We start from the raw sequence: 25,516 nt of genomic DNA on the forward strand, positions 1-25,516 counted from the left end.
TCAACTGGTTACTGGCGGACAATCTGATAGTCCAACATTAACTAACTATTGGACTGTGGGCCAATATACTTTTATTCATACTCGTACCATCATACGTTTGCAATTATGTACGGTAGGCCTTTTTTGCTATGGCTAATGTTGTCACAGCCCCTGTTTTTCCCGTGGGTATGATACATATAAGAATCGAAGGAACTACGCATTTAACAGACACGGAGCCGGATCTGATAAACCTGAACTTTCTGAAAAAGCCACCATTTCGAAGCCTTAAGCAGCACAGAGTCAAGTAATTCATAACTAATAAGCTTTGATCAACATTCAATGCACTTTAACAAATATAACTAACTGTAGGTGATATTAAACAGTAGTTAGTTACGTCAAATAACCGTTGGCAAATTGATGATTGCGTTTATAACAACTTGCATTAGAATACCATTATATATAACTAATATAAGGCTTAAAGCTAGGAGCAAAACTGCGATACCTCAATAAACGATTTTGTTCTGAAAATAATTGCTAAGGACTAAGTAAAAAACCATAAAAGGGTTAAGTAACCATAAAATGACTCTAAGTACGGCGGTACGACGTCATCACTAGCTCAATCAAACAGTGAAAGGATACCTAAATTAGACTTCTATTACGTATCCAATAGTAATATAGTATAGAAATATATGTTATACCCATTATTTAACTTTACTAAAAGGCGATTTTTAAATCAGCTGATAATTTTTATTTATACTTTTATTTTTCAAATAAAAGTGACGTCTGTTAGTTTTTTTTTTTATATCAGAGGTATTCAAAATTATTCCTCCGATAAGTCTTTGGAAAAATCAGTCCTAAAACAAAGAAAAAAAAACAAAAGAAAGCTCAAACAAAAACGAGTTTCTTTAAACAAAAGCGAGAGTACATCTTCAAGGCCAAGTTCACGTCACGATACGACGACGTCAATGGAACGAGACGCGACGATAACGAAAGTTATGTCATAACGGAACGCTTCGGAACGGAATCCGATGCGCACGAGTGGCCGCGGCCGGGTTTTCAACGAAAAACCTGCTTTTTGTACGTGATATGTGAGTGGTGGATCGAAATGATATATTGTACGTATTGATTGCTAATTTTATGTAATGTTGACGGGTGGTGATATAATTTTATAGTTGGTTATGCAGTACAGGATTAATATAGCTTCGTAAGATGGATTGAACCGAATTAATTTAAGCAGTAAGTAATATATTTAGGTTATGAAGCACAAAGCTTCACTTGAAGATTTGAATTAATTTCTCATTAGGCTTTTAATTAAAGGCTATCTATTTTAACGTCAAAATCGGCCTTCTGAGGGGCTAGTATGAGTTTGTTTTACATTTAATAAGATCGAAACGTTTTCGCGTTTAGCACTCTGGTTGGTCAGCTCCAATGACCCAACCAATTAGAGGGAGTTTTCATAATATAACTTGCCCTCTAATATAACTTTACTATCAGATTGTTATGTTAAATTATTTAAGCAAGTAAACAGGTAGGATAATTAATTGAAATAAATTCGGACATCAACCTATTTAAAAAAATATATAATTTTAACTTGTATAGTCAAAAGAATATTGCAACCCTTACATTTTCACAATAACTATTAAGAAATGGCGTTAGTTTAACATGTACACGGATTCTATCGTAATAAGTGAGTAATTATAGATTGCTATCACCTAAACACCTCATTGGCTCATTTCCTTTCCTTCATTCCTATAATTTTTCCACGTTAATAACTTAGTATTACTGTAAGGCAACAAGCTTAATTGAATTCTCGGATGGTACCTAAAGCAAATATTGCAATATTGTAAAGTTTTGCTACTTCATACATGATTAGATTTTTGTAATGATTTGATTTGATGCGAGATCGAAATAAGAGTAAAAGCGCGTTCGGCGCTGTGATTGGTTGGTTCATTCGCTCCGCGCCTAGCGTGCAATCGTTTTCGTTCAATGTAAAGCAAACTCGTATTAAGTCTACAGATCCATAATTTAAATAAAAAACAAAACCGCTTCGTTAGCACTAGCCCTTCAAATCTCACACTGAATGAAGCAATAAAACCTCATAATCACTCACTAATACTCATACCAGAAGCACTTAATTCTCATCTTAAAACCACCATGACATTACAAGCAGTTCTGAACCAATACTAAATTACCTTTTGTAATAAACTACTCTTGTATGTTAAGTAATCGCACTTGCTATCATAGTATGGCATAATATATTGCTCTCATTATACTTAGACGTGGCCTTCATACTTGATGGGAATTCCTATAAAATTGTCGGCTAGTCCACATTAATGATTACGTTTCAAGTAGGCTCAATGGGAGTAAGAATTCGAGGTATTTGTGAAATCAATTGTTGTGTCTTTAAGCTTAAGTCGTTCTGTCTTCTGCGTTAAATTCAACTCCAATAGTATCTTCTTTGATTCAAGGATCCAAGACAGTCATTCATGTTCCTGATACGCGCTGGACTTCAGTGTCCGATGAATTCATGTTTGTATCTACTATAGATCCTGGCTTATAGGAGTTGTACTTAGCTGTTTTGATAGTTGTAGCAGGCTTGTTCCAATAATAAACTAAAAAAGCTAGCTTTAAGAATTTTAATAGAGAAAGGGTGTTTTAAATAGTGAAAGCTAAATAAGTTGTAAGTACCATTTCATTAAAATATTCACTGTTCAGCCTAAGCTCAATTACTGGATCGAAAACAAAATATCTTGTTTTGTTATTTGAATGCCAGTAACGAATTCAAACCATCATTGGAATATTTTTACTCGCTAAGACATCTAGTGGTTCCTTCACGAATTACTAAAACAATCCCCTTCACTAATCAAATACCAACTACAAAAGAGTGTATTCAATAAAAAATCACAAACTAAAACTACTTTAGCACCGTAACGCCATCTACAGTATAATCGTAGCACTAGCAAGTGAGTGACCGCCAGAAAAAAGTGAAAGGAAGTTGGTTTTTTAATTTGTTATAGTTCGCACAAAAACTTAATAGTTCCACGCATGGCCGTTATTTAATGATGTCGGTAGTGTGCTGATATACACCGAATTAGTTAGATTTTCCACGATTATAATTTCCCTGGATATTTTCGAGCAGTTTCAGAAAAGACGAAATCAAATTAATTTTACAGCAGCCTAATCATTTTCAAAAGTTATCAAGATGAGAATAAGAATTTCCACTTACCGATAAAAAAGATGTACTTCACTTTCAGGATAAAAGTCTATGATGAACGGACTTACCTGAAAACAAAAATAAAAAAAAAAAAAATTGAAAATCTTAACCAATAAATGAAAACTTATTTTAACCGACTTCCCTAAAAAGGAGGAGCTTCTCAATTAGGCCAGTATTTTTTTCTAGTAGTGCTATTCTTATTCTAAGTTATTTAAGTACATACAATATTTCTTCAATACTCAATCACATGGATCTCATGCCTCATGATAAAAAATATTAATTTTCAGTTATTTTGTTAACGACTCTAATTTCCAAGCAAACTCTGACTTCTTACAGAATCTTTGTATAAAAGATTTACCGTGTCAATAACAAAATATTGCAAACCAATGCAGTTACTGTGATTTGCGAGTAATCACCCAGGAAGCGAACCTAGTCACTTGACATTACACAATTCAGAGAACCGTTGTACAGCTGAAGTTTATGTGAAGTAACGCCTGTAGTATTGAATAGTTAAAGGATCATAAATTAGAGTAGAATTTGTAATGGTGTCTTAAGATATTGACCAAAATAAAATGAGCTACATTAGTCGAAATAGGTTAGGCGAAAATTACTTTTAAGGGTGAAATATTGTTCAATGACTTCTCCCGCTTTGGGCGAGGAGATAGGGAGTGTCAGACTCTTACTGACTAAAAACCATCCCGGTCCTAATCCAGTTTTTTGAACCGGTGCCTCGGTAACCCGCTAACTAGGTAGTCCGTAGCCCCAGGGGCAAAAAGCTTCTTTCGCACACATCAAAATCAAAATACATTTTATTTAACTGACCAACTAACTTGCAACTTTAGAATTTTCTTAATTTTGTATCATCTTCTCTCTCATCTTATTTTTACAAAAACCTTTTTAATCCCAAAGAAATAATTGTAACAATCCTACATTGTTAACGAGATTAACAAAACTATTTGCGATTCATTTTAATGTTTGTTTCCTTTAAAACGCGTTTACAAATATTACGCATAATTACTAGGCACAGAATTATCCTTATAGGCATCAATTTATTGATTTACTAACTATGCAAACAAATTAAAAAAATGATTTGATTAATCCTTAATTACACTATGCATTATTAGGCGCACGTACACAATATTTAATAGCAGTTATTTGTAACAGTTATTTAGGGCATATTTAACAACATCCTACCGTTATAACATTCCTTGTTAATTATATTGTTATCAAGTTAATTTTCTATAGTCTATAGATTAAAATTTATTGGCAGGATAAAAGATGTTCCCCAATAGATCAGTTCTACTATAGTATAAGTAGTCTAGGAGCTCGCTACCTATAATAGTGAGACTATTCATAAACCAAACCTATCTGGACCACAAGAGAGAGAGATAAAGAGAGCTATTAGTAAAAGAACAAATGTGCAGAGGATGATAGCCTCATGGAACGGATTTTCTGGGTTAGGAATGGTACTGATTCATTTCACATCGTTAATGTGACTAGTTCAACATTTTAGATCTTTGAGATTCACAAAGAATAAAAGGATATATCTTGTGTATAAATAATTAAATTGTATAGTCAAACCTACAGAACAACTGCAATAATCCAAATAAGCAGAAAAGATAAGTAGGTGATCACATCAGGAAATTGTGTAGTGACGAGCAACATAAAAACATGATTATTATCGATACATGTGAACTGTCAACGTGTACAATGATCGATAAAAAATAGGGAAGCGTGTTGCGCGCGCGCTATGTGTTGCGGTTCTGTGAGGGAGTTGACGCTAAGTGGCGTACAGTCGAGAAGTAAATTGGTATTTAGTATACAAACATATATTTTGTTTATTTAAGTTTGATCGTATTATAGATAGATAGTTACAGTTATTTGTATGCTGTGTCTAAAACATTATTTGTATCAAAATGTGTCTATTATTAATAGTAAATCTTTTTGACGAAATCTAGCTGTAAACTGTTTAACAACTAAACATTTAATTAAGATTTATTACAGTCGAGAATAAAGTCTGAGTCAATTTAAATCTATTTGACCATCTATTCTTACTATCCATCAATTCTAAAACGATATTAACTTAAATCATAATTGTAACAATTTTCTTAAAATTTTCCTACCCATAGTACCAAAGTATTGCAATTAAATTTAACGGAAGAGTGAGTGCTGGCCGCGATCACACAGCTTATGCAACAACTAGTGTTGTTACTTAATCGATAAAATAATTTATCTTGATAAGAATGCATAGCTAAGTAATTGGCTTACTTAAGCGTTGTTTACTCTGTATTGCGATATTTTGTTAGTATTTAGACTGAGAAGTTTATTCTGAGAAAAGTGACTAGTGTGTAACTTGTCAGAATATTTACTTTTGAATTTTGTTTTCAAAGATGAAAATATGAGAATTATTTCTTTGTCGAATGCATTTTACTATAAAATGCGCTGCCCACGGATATCAGGATGGCAAACAGGCGGATAACTTTTAAAGTAAAGGTTCGTGAACTTCTACGAAAGGAATTGACAGACATCACGCACTTAGTACATTATTTTGACATGTGTATTTAATATGTATGTATTTGCAGTTTTATCACCAATTTATTTATATATTATTTATAATATTGTTATTTTAGTAATATTTATTTATTATCTCAGTATATGTAGTATGTATTTCAAAATAATTGTATGTAAATACATGTATATGTATGCATTTATGTATATTTTGCGTCGCAACCGATTCACTAATATTTGGTACACCTACATATCTCGCATTGCATATCTCTGCATCACCCAATGGTTGACTGTTAGAGAATGCCATGCGGCATAAAGCTCACTATCGTATGTTATATACAAAAGTGTAAATAAAAAAAATATACTGATACTTATTCGGTAAATAAGGATACTTACTAGGTGTTTTTATATAAAACTCACACACATTTTAATCGTATTATTCGGAGCTACTTTTAGCCTAAAATATACTGATGTTTCTAAACTGAACTTTAGTAATTAATTTGAAGATTTTTCTGTGTTATGTGTAATATCTAGGCTTTAGCTAGCCATTTAATTCATATACCTAGTAAGTATTTGTCCAATATAGTTCTATCCAGATAAGCAAACGCCGGTCTCGATATAGTTCCAGTTGCGACAACTCCAGAGTAATTAATAACTAGAATTGATTATAACTGAACTTTCATCATAACACGTTACGTAAAAGTGTCTCAGTTAACGCTAACCAATAAACTTGAAACGTTTATTGTATTAAATTATAATGTTTACTGAGGTAAGTGTTAGTAATTTGTATGTACTTCCAAATAATCGTAAATTATTAAATATTGGTAAATTCTTTTATAATGAATATCAAGTTTTGTATGTTAATATAATTGCACGTCTATATTTAAACAAGGAAATAGTCAATTAAATTTTACTTAAAATAGCCAATAAACGCACTTACTTTTATTATTGTATTTAAGTTTAAATTATTATAATCAATTAGAATGTTCAAACTAAATAGTCAAAACCACTGAAATAAAAAAATAACATTTTATCGATAATATTGTATTGTATCGCCCCTTCACTAAACATAACATTACGTTCTGTCAGTCGAGATGTACACGTTTTTCGCATTCGATAATGTTTGCCGCTAGTTATGTGCGTGTCTATTTTGTTCACTCCTTGTTAGTAGGTGAGCAGAGTGAGTCTTGTTTGATGTTTCACGACTTCGCAGTTGTTTTTTTTTTATATTTAAAGAATTAGTAACAAAGCTTAGAGCCGCCTAGTGATACTATCATCTTAATCTCATTACACGGTATATGTTAACTCTGAATCATTTGTAAAACATTTTAATAGTGATTTCCATTGTTAGGCATAATTCAATTTAATTAATTTAGTATGTCTCACGAAAGTTAATAATAAAATTATGATTTAATTTGTTTCATTTTGTTAAAATATTTCAGTAATGATTTAATTTGTTTCATTTTGTTAAAAAGTAATGTAACAACCCTTTGTTTACACAAATTGGTCCGCAAATTATTATTTCGGATCTGAATTACTTTGATGTCATGTATATGTATAATTAACGTCATCGACACAATAGAAAATCCTGGTATGGAGTAAGGTTTTTAAAAAAATAGAATAATAATGTGGTTTAAGATCCGAGATTATTTCATGTGGCATATTAATTTTCAAAGTGCGAAGTACCTTCACAGTTCACTAAACCAATAATAAAGTCGAGGGACAAATCTAATACAGAGAATGGACATTGCACTAAAATAATGACATAATTATATCATTTATGAAGCAAACAATTATTTATTGCAAAACGAACTGTCTGAAAGTTATAATTAAAAGCTCTGAAATTTATTGACAATAAAACCAGTCTGTAATATTTTACAGCTCTATCTACGTAAACATTTACTGTGAAGCAATCTTTGTACCCATAAAATCAATGCAATTTACATTTGATAGTAAAAAGACAGACGTATAACTACAATAACTTTATCAGTGACCACTGGTTTTAGTTTAAAAAAAGACGGACTGCACCAGGATGCTCGACTAAAATTTTGCTACAGTTATTTTATTGGATGTTTGTCCGTCAATCACACTAAAACGACTGAACGGATTTGATTTGATAAAATTTGGTACGCAGACAGGGTATGAACTGACTTGGGTGATAGAATACTTATTATGCCACAGGTATGCGGGCGAAGCCGCTGGCAGAAGCTAGTTGAGGAATTAATCTCAATTCCCATACGGCTAATATGGTCTCTTTTTGGCCTCTCTCCTCACCTGGAGGAACTCCTATAATTCCCATGTGTGTTGTTTGTTTAAGAAGTTATCGCTGCTTATCACTCAGTGACAGGTCGCCTTATAACCAATATTTTTTACATTGATACGTTACAGTACAGACAATAAACGAATATGAACAAAAGCCTTCAAAGTAAAATGTATAGTAACCATTTATCATCGATACTGAGTTTCGTGGCTAGGAAACCATGTTTACAGCCCTTCGGAAGCCGTGCCATAAAGTAAACGCCGATGGTGCACCGATTTCATAAATTTTAATGTTAATAGTGCATTAGCGATTTGCCTTCGCCAGCAATGGAGCTTGGGGCTACGGGTTTGGTGCCAGTGACAGCGATAAACATTTTAATGTATTACAGCGGCTAGTTCAGGAGGGAGTAATGCTGTCATACTGTTGTATTTTTATTTCTACAGGTTGTTGTTGAATAAAATGCAAAAAATTGTTTGTTTGTATTTCTATAACGTTGCAACAAAGCAATTTTATGATATGATTTTTAGGGCTAGAGAATGATATAAGCTACACCTCAGTGTAAGACCAAATTTTATTCCAGCCAAATCATTTAAGTTTATTTTATTTAGGACAATTTTACAGTGAAATAATTATTATTTTACATAGCAGATACATTTGGTTATTATTAGTTATTAAATTAACTAAAAATCATTGAGAACCCGTTGATTTTAATTGATATGTGTTTAAATTTTTCAACATTATTAAAATTATAATATTTAGCCCTCATTTTCCATACTCTTACAACCCGCTAGTAGTAGAACCACACCTCAGTAATAAAGTAAGTGAGCTTGCACAACAGTATTCCGCATTCGAGAGAATATTCTGGACGGTTACAGAACATAAACACGAGCCTATCTCCCAGTCCGATCACGGAGCAAACAGATCGTGAGCTCCTTGTCTAACTTGTCGATCTTTGGTGACGTCAATCAGGTCAAATTGATTTTGTTTTGTTTATTTATTTTTAACAAGCCAGTTTGTATTATTTTGTTTTAGTATAATCCGATGTCTGTTGCTTAGATTCTTCTTTTGTTTTCTTTTTCTTTACTAGATTAAAGTTGGCACAGAGTTTACTGAATGCTTCTGAAAATTGATGTTGGACAGAGGCACGGTTGGTGCGGTAGCTGAGCAATGTGTAGTTTGTTCGGTTCTCGCACGCAGCAACTATTTATGTTATTCACAAATACAATAGTTGTTTCGGGTCTGGACTGGATGTCATGTGTATTCGAACTTGTATATGGGAGAAGAACCTGGTGTAAAAAAAGTGCGGGGCAACGCTACTTAAAAAAATCGTAGACCAGGTATTTGAATAGACACATCAGCAAAGATTACCTACGGGATATTTACTATTATTTATATGTTGGATACATGAAACGGATGTTAAGATAATTAATACGGACTTAAATTATTACAAAAAAAGAATTGTTCAATAACTGGAGTAACTGATTCTATTTATAAGTAAGCATTTTTAGTTTGTTCTTGACATATGTATATGTATTATCATAATTTCTATACCAATATTCACCTCAATCTGTCACCGAATTAGCAAAGAAAGCGTAACCAACTCATTAATTAAGATAAGCATCGAATATGATTATTAATTATTCACGATTTGTCACCAATAGAATGCAATAATTAAAATATTGAGTAGACATTTTGAAATACACACTATGTGTGTTTAGGAAAAGCGTAATGATACTGATTTATTGCCATTATGTCGTAAGATATCTGTCGAAAATATGTTTAAAACTAATTTGCATGTTGTACCATCAGGTCGATTATTTCTATAGACTATTTTATCTGATCGAGATATACGATGAGTAACTTGGCGAGCAACACTTGCAAGATAATTATAACTGATCATTAAAAAAGAACATAATTGCACAAGTAAAATCAAATCGGTGTTTCGTTGGACCATCATTTTGACCTACATTGCATGACTTTGTGTATGTTGATGATACGATGATTTTTATTGATAAATAGAAATGGTCGGTTTCGGATTCGATTTTCGTTTTGAGACAAGTATTATTAGGACATTATTTAGCACTGGATATGCGAACTTTGCCAGGTATATGGCCATAGGTTGACTCCTTATTCTTATAGAAATCGTAACATCATAATTTTTATTCGTTGAACAAAGGTGCTTTGCGTAAGATCTTTTACTATCTCTTACTCCAAGGCCAAGGAAAAGGGAAATAGGGCCAATTTTGTTGATAGTTGATTTATTTCATCATCATTATCAACAGCTTATAAGTGGTCACTGCTGCATGCTGACCAAAGGCCTCTTCTCACACGGAGAAGGTTGATTTATTTACTTTCGTTTCAAGTATTGATCTGTTTTATGTTTCACAATATACTGGATCGTATACTGAACATAGAATAGAATATAATAACAGTCCACTGCAGCTAAATTGGGCTCAATATTGGTCAAATATAAAGATCTGTGTCACTTGTAGATGTAGATAATTGCAATTTATTTTAAGCAACGTTTATTTTGATTTAAAGTTTAGTAAACGATTTTGCTTAACATAATGGCATATACCAATACACTAACACAATTATTCTTTGCACAATCAGCAACTTTGACATTACCAACAATGATCAAACGCCATTAAAACATCGTCAGCTAACAATTTAATTTCAGAATTATTCTTTACTCTATACATTTTATTACACTGTAAACTAAAATTATTTTCCCACACAATAAAACGTCAATTACAAAATTTTCTTCAAATATTACGTAGGAAACAATAAAAATAACGCAATATTTAATTATAATTTTTGTTGTGTTGTGTTGTTTGCAATTACTTGAACTTAAGACGGCGACAATGCAGTGGCCTTAATTGCGAGAGCAATGGCGTGCATGGAAAAGAGTTGTTAACTTTTGTATATGTAAAATATTTAATGTAAATTAATAGAAGATGTCGTAGTGGCTCGGAGGCTTAAGACTGCGGCTTTTCATGCATGAGGGTGCAAGTTTTAAATCAACCAACGGCAAAGTAACATTGTGACTTTTTCCGTATTATAATCTACTTTCTAAGCATATTTAGACACCACTGTAAGGAAACCTGGATTTATAATTTATAATTATAAGTTTGGAATCGCTACCCGCTTTGAGAAAGCGTGGTGCTTAGTTCAAACCTTCTCCGTGCGAGAAGGGGACTTTGATTAGCAGTGGACCCATGTAGGCTGTTGATGAGGATGATGATGATGATGGTGTAAATAGATTATTCTTATATAACTTATAAGTACATAGGTACGTTTTAAGCATTAGACTGTTGTATTATACGATTGACGTGAATTCGTACGCTAAAAGTCTTTGAAAGCTGAATACTTATATATCTGAAATGAGAACTCGAATATTATTTAATTTATTCAAATCAGGAACCAAAATTAAAATTAACTCTTTCAGATTGACATTCGTATTCGTAATCACTTGATCAGCAAGACAGTCAAATATCTAAATTAATAATTAAGACATCACATGCACCTTTTTTTTAGTTGCAATGACTGACGTTTGCTAAAATAAAAATAAGAAACATCACTCTCAGTCTTTTTGGACTTGCAAACAGAATAAATAGGAACATGCATTATAACTATTCTAATTAGATACGAGTATTTCATAATGAGTGACTTAAGTTATATCTGAGTAAACTTACAACATTTACATCATAGCTGAAACTCACCTATTTTTAACCGACTTCAGCAAAAAGTTACTCAATCTATCTGTCATAGTGTGAAACCGGTATATTAGTATGTTAATTAGTACGCGGCTTGCAACTGTAATGAATTTCATTAAATGCAGGACATTCATTAAGCTGTTTCATTTATTTTTTATGTATGCATTTTTCTGCTTATTTCATGTCTTAATTGCAAGTGTTATGCTATGATTTTGTAAATGTGTACCACTTTTGAATTTCAATTATTTCATTTACATAGCAAAACGCTAGTTCTTAAATAAATCCTTAAGATATATTTTTTTATGTGATTTTTTTTTGCGCTTATCACTGTCAAAGGTGAACTGGAATGGTGTAATTCAAATATGCTGTCAACAGTAGCTGGTCAAGTGGTCCTAAGTGCGCAAAGTTTCTCTATATTATCACAGAGTCTGAATTGAGCCCAGTATATGGCAATATGCTCACCCCCTATTACACGGGACTTATAGCACAAATGGTGAAAAGTGGGTGTACAATATACACTTATACAGTGGCATTATATACCGTAATGTGCATCTGCCTACCCCTTCCAGGATAAGAAGGCGTTACTACTACTACTACTACAGTACTTACCCTTAACTACCTTTCCACCAATAACGATTTTTATTACATGCACATAATTTCAATTTTTACATAATCCAAACACAATATTGGAAAATCATAAATAAAGTAAATGCTTCACAATTACTCAAACCAGATACAATAAATTTATGTAACCAACTTTTTCATACATAAATAATACAAAAACAATATAATATATGTAGCATAAAACATGCAATAACTAATAAAAAAAATACATAAGGCTGACTCAATAAATCTGCCACTAAGTGTACCAGTTGCGCGTATCATCTATTATTACTATTACATACATTGAAGCCTGCAACTAACTGACTGACGTACAAAATAGTATGCATTATAATTTATAATGGCCAGTTCTCGTGCCCGCCAGTGTATGCTAATGAGAGCTTATTAAATAAAAATTGTAATTGTTGTAAATGGTAACTCGATTGAAGATTATTCAATACAGTTATGAGATTTAATGAAGCAAAGTGGAAAGTGGTTGTTAAGAAATTTTATATCGGTTTATGTTGTGCAGGTTTTAATGCAAGTATGTGTAAATTGTTGGGCTTGATTAAGTTTGATTTGTAAAGAATAAGTTAAATCCTATTAATATTATAAATGCGAAAGTTTTTATGTTTGTTTGTTACTGCTTCACGTCAAAACGGCAGCAGGGATCGAAATTTTTGGGACAGAGGACACTTTTTATCTCACGGGAACGCGGGCAAAGGCGCTGGCAGAAGCTAGTATTTTATATTTATTAAATCAGTGGACTTTTAGTTCACTTTATACAAAGTTACTACTAATGAAACAATGTAACATCCTATCATGTGTTATCATTGTTTACAGAAAAAAAGTAGTAAAAGATACTTTGCCTGCATCGAGAACAATATTGACCGCTTCAGTAATTCAACAACAGCTCATGCATGTGTGCAATATTTTTGCATTGGTAAAATGCCTACGTAAATACTAAAGATTAATTTTAAAACTAGTAATCGTTTCAAAACCAATCTTACGTAAATACAATCTATAAATAGAAATACCACACATTTATTAATTGCGTTGCAGTAGGGTTTTAGTAATTACTCTACTCATTCTATATTCTCCTTTTTCGTCAAAGTAAGAGATCTCCTCATTTCGACCTTATGTTAGTATTTTAACTGCGTAGTAAGTGCTAAATATGAAATTTCGTATATGTTCACAAGGTTGGAATTACAATGGCACAAAATACAAAACATCATAGAGGGTGATGATTCCAGATTGTGACATTTTTAAATCAAAGATGAGGTTACATGAGTAATTTTAATGAGAATGACTGACAGCTATATGTCAGGTCGTCTCAACAGACCAGATTGGCGTTATTTAAAGAAGGGCCAAATTAAAAGTATCCTTAACGAATTCAACAAACGGGGCTTAATCAACGCAAGTATCCTATATCATTTCTACCTCTGCCTACCCCTTCAACACATCAACGCAAATCGCAGCAGGAAATCAGACACACCAGCAATCGGGGGCAAGTTTGCAACCAGTCATTATATTTACACTAAGTATTGCGATATATTGCAATATAATAAGTATTCACAAATGGATAGAATAATCTATTTTATTATATAACGTACATTAGATACATTTTTGCTTAAATGTCAGTTGTTTGTTTATGAAATACTATGTTGTCTGTTGGGTCAAGTGCAAGTCTACTATTGAGCACAGAATATCAGGGTCGAACCACAATCTGTATGATAATGTAACCCAGAATTTGAAAATGATCGGTAATATTCTCCATTGTAATTCCCACATTTATATTTTTTTAAATATCATTAGACTATTTTACCTTACTAAACACCAAACCACTCCGAAGATTACCCCTTTAATTACTCTAGCTTCTAAGCTAAGTGCGGGAGAGCCATGCCTCGGGACGAATTAGCTGGCTCGACCGGAGTGATACCACGACCTCACTGAAAACCGTCATGAAACAACGCCCCCTTCCCAATCATATCCCCTTTCCCAATCTTCCCAATCCCCGATTTCCCAACAACCCTTATATTCCTAATTACCAAAAGGCCGGCAACGCACTTGTAACGCCTATGATGTTTCAAGCGCCCCTAGGTGGCGGCGATTGCTTACCATCTGGTTAACCAGCTTATACCACACAAAAAGCTAAGGAGCCCCCATTCTCCAACGGCTGTTACTGCTAACTTGGGAATCCAGTCCAAAGCATCTCTCTCGCAGTCATGCTTAATTATGTGCTAATAACCAACCACTTTTGGATTAAAAATAAACACGTCTAGTGCATTACTCAGACCAGATTGAATAAGCTACCATTAAATACCAAGAAAGCAGTTTAAAACTATTTTGCATATTAACGTGCAATAATAAATGTATCAGAGCGATCTCATACAGCGCCGGGTTATTGACCGCAACGACCTTTAAAATGTGAAAAGTGCTCGAGGGCTTAACTGTTGATTGAAATTTACTCATAAAAGCTACGTAATTTCGGATTTACTGTTCGTTGAAGGGGTAGGAGAGGGAACTAATAATAAATATTGAAATAATTAATTTATTCTTGTATAATAAGTAGACTACAAAAGAGCATTTTGCTTTTACACGTCAACATTATGTTTTTAACTGACATGGTTACTAACCTTATCATTAGAACTTGAGACGGGATATTTACCATGCTTATTTATGTCGATGAGTTTCCGATATTTCGGCACTGTTGCAAGCGCCAATATGAAATTTCTAAATGACGCCAGCATTTCCTATCGGACTAGTAGTCTGACTGCAGTGTCCTTATATACCCTGACTTTCTGGTTATTTATGTGTAATTGTAACAAAGGTTAGAACTATGGACATAATTGAAAGCTTTCTATTAGTTGTTAAAAGTATTTTGTCATTGTATTTTGTCACAAACAATAATAAATGTTCCCTTGATTTAAGTTCCAGCCTAATTTTATATGTCTTGAGAATCCATTACCAGAGAAATATGTGATGAAAACAGTAATGAAAGTTACATTATTATTGCTTCTACATACATGTAGTAATTAACACACATGTCATTGAACGAAGAAAGGGAACTTGATATCGACTAGGGCGCGGTGGCGCAAGTGGTAGCGCCAGACCATGGTGCGCTCAAGGCCAACAAATCTGTAGGATTTAAACTGAGAGTTGCACATTTGAAGTTTTGTAACAATTTCTAGAAACTATAAAGACTTAAAACAATAGCAGCTTAGGGAGAAGAAAACAAAACAGTATTAAAGAAGGTCAAATTTATTTTTACAATTAACATGATACTAATCTCATTATAATCGAGGCACAAACGAACTCCATGTCTTAACAGAAGATTAAAAAAATGTTAACAGCAACAACAGCAACAGCGACAGACAGATTTTTATGTCTATCTCACCTTCAGTATAGGTATAACATGCGAAACGTGAAGATTTTAACTAGCTAAACAAAAAACCAGTTTTCTGGGAAAATACGTCAACATACAAACGACCAAACACAACGTAATATTGAGATAAGCATCTATTACAGGAAGAACATAAAGTTGTGTGACAGTGCACCTCCAATAATATGTATTACAGTTAATCTTATAAGAACACACATATACATTCTGACCGCGGACTCTAAACTGAGTTGGACGTGTGAGAAATACCAACTTGTTTCTCTTAATCCACTTCTAACAAGTATTAGACCGATGTAATATTTATTTGTGTAGGTAACATCTTGGTGTTAGGTAACATCATTTTCATCTCAAATTGGACGGAAATTAGACAATTTTCTAACAAAGGTAGTCATAATAATTAGGGGTAGACCTAATACCAGAGAAATTATATGTAGGTATAAGTTACCGGCCTTTTTAGGGGAAGGGGATAAGATATCTGGTAACCACACTTACATAAGACTACCACAGATGGCGCCTACAGGGCTGATACCCAGCTAGAGTTGCAATCAGTTATCGTAGCCCGGGTCTGAGAAGGAATAGGAATGGGTTGGTTTTTAGTTAGTAAGAGTCTGACACCGTCTCGAAGTCAAATTATTCGATAATTTTTCCCCAAAAAAATGATTTACTCAGTGTATCTGTACTCTTGTTTTTACAAGAGGCCTATTCGTGTCTAAGTTTGAAACTCCAAACATAATGATACCAGTTTTGATTGTTACACCCGATACGTCGATCGAAGCATCTAATATTCGACAGTCGCACTTAAACACTGAATAAAAACGACAGTCACGTAAATTAACTGACACTAGACACACAGTATTGCGAAGTAAATTAAAATAAAAACGTTTTGGTTGCGAAGTAACATGTCGCGGGTCGTGAACTCTAAGCTGTGTTAGTTAACATAGTTCTGTTATGACTTAAGAGGAATGAAACTGTGTCTCTGTGTCAGTTATTTATAAAGGAACTTGAAAAGGACATTTTAAATAATAGTTATAAATGAATGATTATGTTATTGGCTAACTCAGGTAACTGTTTGACGAGGAACTCGACTAATTAATTTAGTATGACACACGAAAGTTATTATAAAACTACTTATAAAATACAAAATAGTATAATATTCAAAAATAGAATTTAGCGGGAGCATGGCCGGTTATTACGATTATCGTTTACTGTAAAATTTCTTTTGATTTCATGTTTTTGCAATCGTAACTACCAATAAATCTCGAGTTGGATCGGTGAAGGCCTTCAATTCTAAGTAATATCAAGATACTAGATGGTATACGTGATGTATATCAGCAGTAGATCCAAGTTAACCAAAGGTGGTTTTATGAGGAAACTTCATTTCAGGGAATAATAAACATAGTTTTACAACTGTTCTTCATACTCTATCGCATAGGGAAACTGTAAAGGTAGGATGCCAGTAAAAAATAAATATATCAATTGTTTTAATGTAATTAATTATTATTTATTTTTGGTATGGGGAACATCATCCAATGACTTCTTCCGCCTTGGGTGAGGCGAGAAGGAGTGTCAGACTCTTGCTGATTAAAAACCACCCGCACACTAATCCCCGGTAACCTGTTACGTTGTCCGCAGCTCCGGATATGTTATGAATACGTATGTTATGATAGTATCTACAGTTTTAGAGTTTGTAATAAAAGTGTCAAAACGTGTGATTAAGCCTTTATTTATAAGGTTATCGTCATTTATTACTCCTGTAACATGCTCTGATTGGTGATGCGTGGAAACAATGCAGTATTAAAAAAATAATAAGTACTAATGTTATATCATTTTCTTGTTATATCGGAGGCGTTGAGGAACGTTGATTGACAAAAGTCACTATTTCATTCTTGGATCAAACAGGAAAGGTACTTTTGTTTTCTATATTTTGGTAGTTTTCTTTACATTGATTTATTTATTTATACTTATATCATACTTTTTGGTATGAAATATTTAATTAACTCTTCCTTCTTCTGTCGATATATATTTTTGAGAACTCGTAAGTGATGAATAAAAACAATACCATCGAGTGACTTCTCCCGCTTTGGGCGAGGCAAGAGGGAGCGTCAGACTCTTACTGACTAAAAACCACCCCGTTTCTACTCCTGCTTTTCGAGCCGGAGCCCCGGTAACCCACTAAGCATTCCACAGCAATTATAGTTACCTATAAGTGATACTTATAACTACAAGTATTCCGTTGAGTCCAACAGAGTTTCAAACTGATAAGATTTGAGAATAGCAACACCTAACCTAACCGATTAAGTCACCGTTCGGAAGTAGAATCAAAAACACAGTTTAGATTTGACTAGCTATTGCATAATTCGAATTTCTATTTTATTAATTAACAGTTTTAGTAAACAAATCAGAGTGCAGGTGGTCCATTGGCTCTGAGAGTATGTTAGTCGTGATTTTGGTCTCAGTAGACACGCACTATATTTACGCAACTTATTTCACCATCGGCTCTTTAAACGGCGAAGGAAAAGAATCGTGAGCAATTCGACAGTTTTCTAGTACAAAAAGTTAAAAGGGTGTCTTCATTTTTTGTATCGAAGTGTGTCAAACTATTGAGGTTGATTTTTATTATAATTTTGTTGATTGATTCGATTCTAAAGGGATTGATTGTGTGATCGAATTAGTATAGGGTAGTGATGTTATAAAAGGATTTTGGGGTGTTCCAATTAATGTAGAATTTCAAAGGAAACTTGTTTTGTATTATAACTTCTATAAGCTTGTTTTGTAGTTTTTATATCATTTTGAATACATTTTTGTTTATTTAAATTTATGTTAACTATAATTAAAAAAAAAAAAATTAGACGTTGCCTCACACACTAGGATTTTAATAGAAAAATCGATAAGACAATATTTTTTCATATCTTTGAAAATTCGAACCAAAAATCTTAATCCAAAGAACAACTTCACAGTAGTCCGCTAGATCCCATCTTCTTAAAAAATCAACACTCACACAGAGAACCGTTACTCACACCAGCGAAAGTGTTTGCAACATTCGTACATAGTAAACTACTTGCATGAGGTATAAAACCTGGTAACTGGCGTGCTTGGAATACACTCACGGCGTAACATTCGCTGAACAACAAGCGAAGCGAAGATGAAGCTACTGGTTAGTAAAAAAAAAACTAGTGTCAGTGTTCTATGTGTGTGCAGTACGGATGTCAAGTGTCATTGTGTGTTCCTTTTTTAAATGTGGCAACGGGACTCGCGTCATTCGATATTCTTTTTTTTACGTCACTCGTGTCATCTGTCAACCGATCGTAACAATTAATCACATCACTAAAGTGACAGACGCGTTACTAGATCAATATTACGTAAACTGGTTTCCTTATTCGCATAACTAGTCGTTATGAGTTGTCCCACAATGCTCGGAAAGTTCTTGTCTTGTGTTCACTTCCAGTTAGATTTCACCAGTATAAGTTAATTTCCCTTTTCATTTAACGTTTCCTATATAATTTCGATCGTAGTTGTTTTAGATTAGTCATGGTGAAAATTTGCAGCGAATCATTGCGTGTGTATACACAGTTTCTGATCATCCGCTGGACACTTGAGGTAATGACTATGATAATAAATTATACAGAATATTTTATTTCTTCGTTTCAGAGGTCTTCCTTGATCCTGGCCGTGGCGTTAAGCCTGGCCACGGCAGAGGAGAAGGCAGAGAAGGATACTAAGGCTGAACCTAAAGCCGCAGAGGAAACAAAGAGACAAGACAAAAGAGGATTGTCGGAGTACTATGGTGACCATGGAGACTTTGGTGGCAGCGACTTCGGTGGAGACTCCTACGGACACGACTTCGGAGGATCCATCGGCGGCGGCGATGGAGGACATGGACACGAGGAACACCACGTCCACAAAACCATCACTGTAGTCAAGAAAGTTCCCGTGCCATACCCTGTCGAGAAACACATCCCCGTGCCAGTGGAGAAACATGTGCCCTACCCCGTCAAGGTGCACGTACCCCAGCCCTACCCCGTCGTCAAAACCGTCCACTTCCCAGTCAAGGAATACATCAAAGTACCCGAGTACATCCCTAAACCATACCCCGTGACGAAACACGTGCCCGTTCCCGTGAAAGTTCACGTCGACAACCCCGTCCCAGTGAAAGTGTACGAACACGTCCCCTACCCCGTCGAGAAGCACGTGCCATACCCAGTTAAGGTGCCCGTGCCTCATCCCTACCCTGTTGAGAAGAAAGTGCCGTTCCCCGTGAAAGTACCCGTCAAGGTGCCAGTACCATACCCCGTTGAGAAAATCATCCACTACCCAGTCAAGGTGCACGTCGACAACCCCGTACCCGTACACGTAGAGAAGCCTGTACCAGTGCCGGTTGAGAAGCCCGTGCCCTACCCCGTTGAGAAGCCCGTGCCTTACCCAGTTAAGGTTCATGTTGACAACCCAGTGCCAGTGCACGTCGACAAGCCAGTACCAGTCCCCGTCAAGGTGCCTTACCCAGTCCCCTACCCAGTAGAGAAAGTAATTCCCTACCCAGTAGAGAAGAAGGTGCCGTACCCAGTGAAGATCCCCGTCGACAGGCCTATCCCTGTACACATTGAGAAGCATGTGCCTTACCACGTTGAGAAGCACGTGCCTTACCCCGTGAAGGTGCATGTACCTATCATTCACCAGGAGCACCATCATGAGGAGTCTCACCAAGAGTCGCACGGTGAGGGTGAAGGTCTCGGCGGCGGCCTGGAGGGCGGCCACGAAGGAGGCCAGGAGGGAGGCCTGGACGGAGGCTACGAGGGAGGTCTGGACGAGCACCACCACCACCATTAAAAGAACTGATCTCTTTATTTTTTCTTTAGCTTTAAAGTGTTATCTTGTTTAGTAATTGTTTGTTTTTGATAATGTTTGTGACTGCTATGTACCTGTGACGATGTAAATAGTAACGAAAGTATTAAAAAAGTGATATAAATATTACAATGTTTCAATTATATTGTTTTCTTACCTCACGTATTACAAGGAAAACGTATTTAATACTATCTATAAACTATAACTTTCATAATTATCTCTTAATGAAAGGAAACGTATAAACACGATGACTAGCTGAGTGTAACTTGTGGTAACAGCATCGTATAATATTATTAGCTTTCCGAGAGGTAAGCATTCCAACAAGTTTTCAATGAATACACAGGCCTAGCATATATCACATTAACAAAATATCTAGATAAATAATCGCGATTTTATGACTAATGACAAATTTAAATCGAATAGGAAACCACGCATAACAGGCCTTAATGAAAATCAATGACATAATACAGCAAAAGAAATCCGATACTAAAGCGGAATAATCCTAAAATATTCACATATAAAATTGGACAGACAGAATTCGCTTTCACCGGCTAACCCAGATATTTGAGATTAAATTTACTGTGGAAACATATCGTGCAAAATAACAATACACCTTGAAACGTAGAGACTAAAAATTGAATATGATATTTCGTAAGATACTGTAGACGAAGAACGATTAAGTTTCTTATGAGAAAAACTGCTAAGATTTATAGAAATATCCAGCTACCCAATGAATAACAATAGACATACATTATACCATAAAAAAGAACAGTCTCATCCTTCTATTATGAATCTAGTGAAAAGTAGGTGGTATTAAACATCACGCTTTTTTAAGTCTTGTAGCCTTTTTACTAATAATCTTTATATTTATCGTGTTAAAAAGGTTCCAAGTTCTTTTCAGAAGAAGACAAGTAAGATGGAGGGATTATACAACTAAAATTATCACATGTAGAACAGTCATGATATTCTAGTATTTTTCAATATTCAAAGTCTTACTTTTGAAGGTTAAACCCGGCTTTAAAACATCGACTTTTACATACTTTGCAAGTAAGAGATCCATATTAACTTCATAAGTCTAGCACAGACTTGTTCTTTTTTGTGTTTTAAAACCAATACAGCATAAATTATAATATTTCAGATTTTGCTAAATACCTCACCTCATTATTAATATTAACGACGACATAAAACGACGCTTATATAATATTTTATTAGCATAATGTTACATAGATTTTGATCTTTCAACTCCATATAAGGCTAAAAAATAGGAAGTCCAGTTGGTAATGGAAGAAAATTGCTAATCACGGTACGTGAGTATACGCGTATAATCAATCACTGGACTAGGAAACTATGTATTATACCATAGTAGTTACTAGACTAACATACGTTTTTGTTTAAACGACTATCTACTGGATAAAAAAAGAATTGAGTTGAGTTGTCATTCTACTGAAGAGATCGGCTATACATATATATCCTATCCTATATCTTAAGATATAAAATGAGACAGAAAGTAAAGAAGAAATTGAAAATGAATCATTTGTGGAAGTCCAGGTCAAGTTTAAAAGGCGAGAAAGACATGTTTGAGGTAGCACGTAGTTTGCAGGGTTAGCTAATGAAATATTATTGAAATTCACCAAAATCTAAAACGCTATTTACATAAAATATGTAAGAACGTAAACAAAGAAACATAAATTTTTCAGTATATTTTTTCTGAATCTGAATAATTACTTATTATTTTGTTTACATTGCTTTCTATGGACCAGTTAATTTAATTATTATACCAAAAGGTCATATAATTTGGCAAACGTCATATAATATCCAAGTTAAACGGACTACAACGCAATCCGAAACGTAATCATTGACTCATCGCGAAGGGCATTTAGTTATAGATTTCGTTAAAACTAATAACAATTAATGTCACATAAATTATAATCTGATGTTTCAAACAAAATGCGCAGTAATTTTGTTTGGGGAAAATATGTTACAACGTCAATTTTGTAATTTGAACCTTGACATGAGACGAATATGTTGCAAAATCCTATTAATTAAATAATTGACACTACATGATTACTGATAAATGGAAAGAAAAAGTCTTTATTATATTAAGCCAACATTTCTAAGAGTATGCAAAAGTCGTCTCCCTAAAAATAAAATAAACCTAGATTAGTTACAATTTTAGTGCGCTTAATCGGTATCAAACATATCAAAATAAGTACTTCAGTTTTCAACATCTGAGATTCAGAGATATTATGAGACTGTTTTGCGTATAACTCATGTACACAAAACAGCAAAACCATTTCTAACATTTAAATAGTCATCTTTCATCGTCATCTTCCTGATAATGACCAAACATTATTTAATACGCACTAAAGCATAAATACCAAGAATTACATGTTCCGAAAAACCGCACTCGTGCAGTCTTCCTGCACATAAGTGCGTAGTCATCAGAGCCACCGCGGCACTTGCACAACGGTTATATAAGTAGCAGCACGGTGCCAAGTCTATTCATCCCCAGTAACTAATGAGCTTGTAGGAAAATCTATTTCGCTTTGTCACTTTCTATTAAGTTCTAGAATGTTTTTATAATGCACTTGCATGCATTACTTAGGTATTCAAAGACATTATTTTTTTTTTGTTTTGTTTACTAAATCGCTGGCTGTCTTCGCTGCTCTGACTTCTGCTACGAAGACAAATCATTTATGAGATGTATATCTGTATCTGTTATTGTTCAAGGTTGTCTTGCCTAGCCTATGGATGACATACAGTTATGTTATCTACGACTTGCCTTGCTTTATTAGCGAACATGACTTTGGATTTTAATGACGATTGAATGACGCTTTCGTGAGCAAATATTTTTCATAGTGATATAGTTTTTAATTGTTTTTTTTTGCGTAAGGGATTGTCAGACTCTTGTGCGTAAAAACCACCCCGTCCCTGCTTTAAGAGCTGAAGCCACGGTAATATGCTAGGCAGTGTATTTTCACTATGATAACATAGTATGTATAATAACATCACTTCTATAACTCTCCAGAATAATTTAGACATAAATGTCTAAAAGCACCTATTTTCATACAATCACTTAGTAATTCACTTATGTATAAATAAGATAATTAAATCAGTATCACACGCAACACCGTGTGAACGCCGGTAGTTGCTCGATATAGTCGGACATGAATTACCGACAGCTTGTCACGACTTTACCACTAAAACAGACATAATACATTTTCAACCTTAAACCCTTTAAAATAAAGTTGAAAATCTATGAAACAGATTGGTATAGCTTGATCTGCAAGTGTCTGTATGTTCACAATGGACCTCGACTGTCCATTTTATCCCTATAAGGAATGATGTAATGTTTAGTAACACAGGTTTAATTTGGTCAAGTAAATTGCTTGGGAACTGTAGAGTGAATATTCGGTATAGGATATTTACACCACAGTTGCCATGAGTTGGCTCAATCCTGATACGCCTGTTTCGCCTATCTTTGGAGACTGGTCAAGTGCCGAATGCATGTAAGCTGACCAATGTGCAACCTGTGCCTCACACATTGAATCAAAGGTGCAACTGTCTGGTAGGAAGCTGAGTGTCCTATCGAGGGTGAGACGGTACTTCACACTGGAACAACTGCTCACTCTATACCAAGCACAAGTTCGGTCGTGTACATGGAGTACTGCTCCCATCTTTGGGATGGCTCGGCTTAATGCCAGCTGGAATCCCTCAAATCGATCGAGAGGCGTGCCAAGAGACTCATCAGGGACGAATCGCTTGTGGAGGTTCGACTTCAGAGCCTCGAATACAGACGTAAAGTCTCAAGCCTTTCGGTCTTTTACCGGATACATTTCGGGGAATGTGCGTGGGAGTTGCACTACCTAATTCCCCCTAGTCCGTTTCACTATCGTACTACCAGACAGACGGCAATGCGCCACCCGTATATGGTAGATGTTCCGCCGGTTCTCACGAAGAGTTTTGCATCGAGTTTCCTTATGCGAACCGCTACGGAATGGAATTCCTTGCTGGAGTCTGTGTTTTCTACAAAATATAACTTTAAGTTCCGAGTGAACAGGTTGCTCTTAGGTAGACGTACACCGTCGTCAGTCACATCATCGCTTACAACCAGGTGAGATGATACATGTGAAATAATAGTACTTAATTAATCGTAAACGGCCTTATGATAAAGAACATTTTCATGACAACTTGATTCTTGAATGCAATAAATTGAAACGTGTTAGTTCTGATGTAATTAAATGCAATATATTGACTGCCAAACACGAGATCTCGAGTTCCATCTTACATCAATTGGAAAAGGATTTGATTTAATAAAAACTCTACAAAACCTATACTTTTATGCTTACGAAGTTTATTACATACATACATAAGTTCTCATAAGTTTCTCCCATGGGGGTAGACAAAGACAATAGAACGCCATTTGCTACAAATCTTAAATACCCCTACAAAGTCTATTATTATTATTAGCTAAATAAGTCTGCAATATTTACCACCCGGCGTGGGCGTCGTGAAATTTATTTAAGATAGGTAGGTATGACATTTGAAACAAAAGAAAGTGCACATTTACAAAGAGGTGCAATAACTTTATCTGCACTCACTGCAGTGTTACCCAACCGGAACAATACGTAAGGAGATATATATCTTAACATGATTATATTACTGTCGAATATTACTTGCCGGTGAAGTAATCGAACGGACACGTGAACTCCATTTCCTAACTAATTAAAAAGTTTTTGTCTCTAATTAAATGTCAAATTCTTTAACGAAATTGTATCGATTTTTACGTAAAGTGCGCTTATTGGGGCCTGTAATTGGGTTGAAAGTTGGAATTATTTCAGACGTACATATAAGTATGTGCCCTATGTATCAACTATTATTCATTTATTCCGCGAAAAACAAAAGAATCTTCGTAAGATTAAAATGCTATATTTTATTGTGTTTATAATTCCACATAAAAATAACCAACTTACCTTTGTTAGACGTACAAAAGATTAATA

At 34.5% G+C, this 25,516-nt stretch overlaps 2 protein-coding genes across 2 annotated transcripts in view; one reads left to right on the forward strand and one right to left on the reverse strand.

The window, feature by feature from the left end:
* LOC126912734 (angiotensin-converting enzyme) overlaps nt 1–25,516 on the reverse strand; it is a 150,541-nt gene that overhangs the window by 93,221 nt on the left and 31,804 nt on the right. The gene's annotated exons all lie outside the window — the stretch shown is intronic.
* Nucleotides 18,665–20,642, forward strand: LOC118268648 (uncharacterized). The gene is made up of 2 exons (XM_035583214.2): nt 18,665–18,831; nt 19,326–20,642. Exons 1-2 carry the CDS (start codon nt 18,820–18,822, stop codon nt 20,499–20,501), a joined length of 1,188 nt encoding a protein of 395 aa, XP_035439107.1. The 5' UTR covers nt 18,665–18,819; the 3' UTR covers nt 20,502–20,642.

The sequence above is a fragment of the Spodoptera frugiperda genome, chromosome 29 (genome assembly GCF_023101765.2).
Source record: "Spodoptera frugiperda isolate SF20-4 chromosome 29, AGI-APGP_CSIRO_Sfru_2.0, whole genome shotgun sequence".
NCBI lineage: Eukaryota > Metazoa > Arthropoda > Insecta > Lepidoptera > Noctuidae > Spodoptera > Spodoptera frugiperda.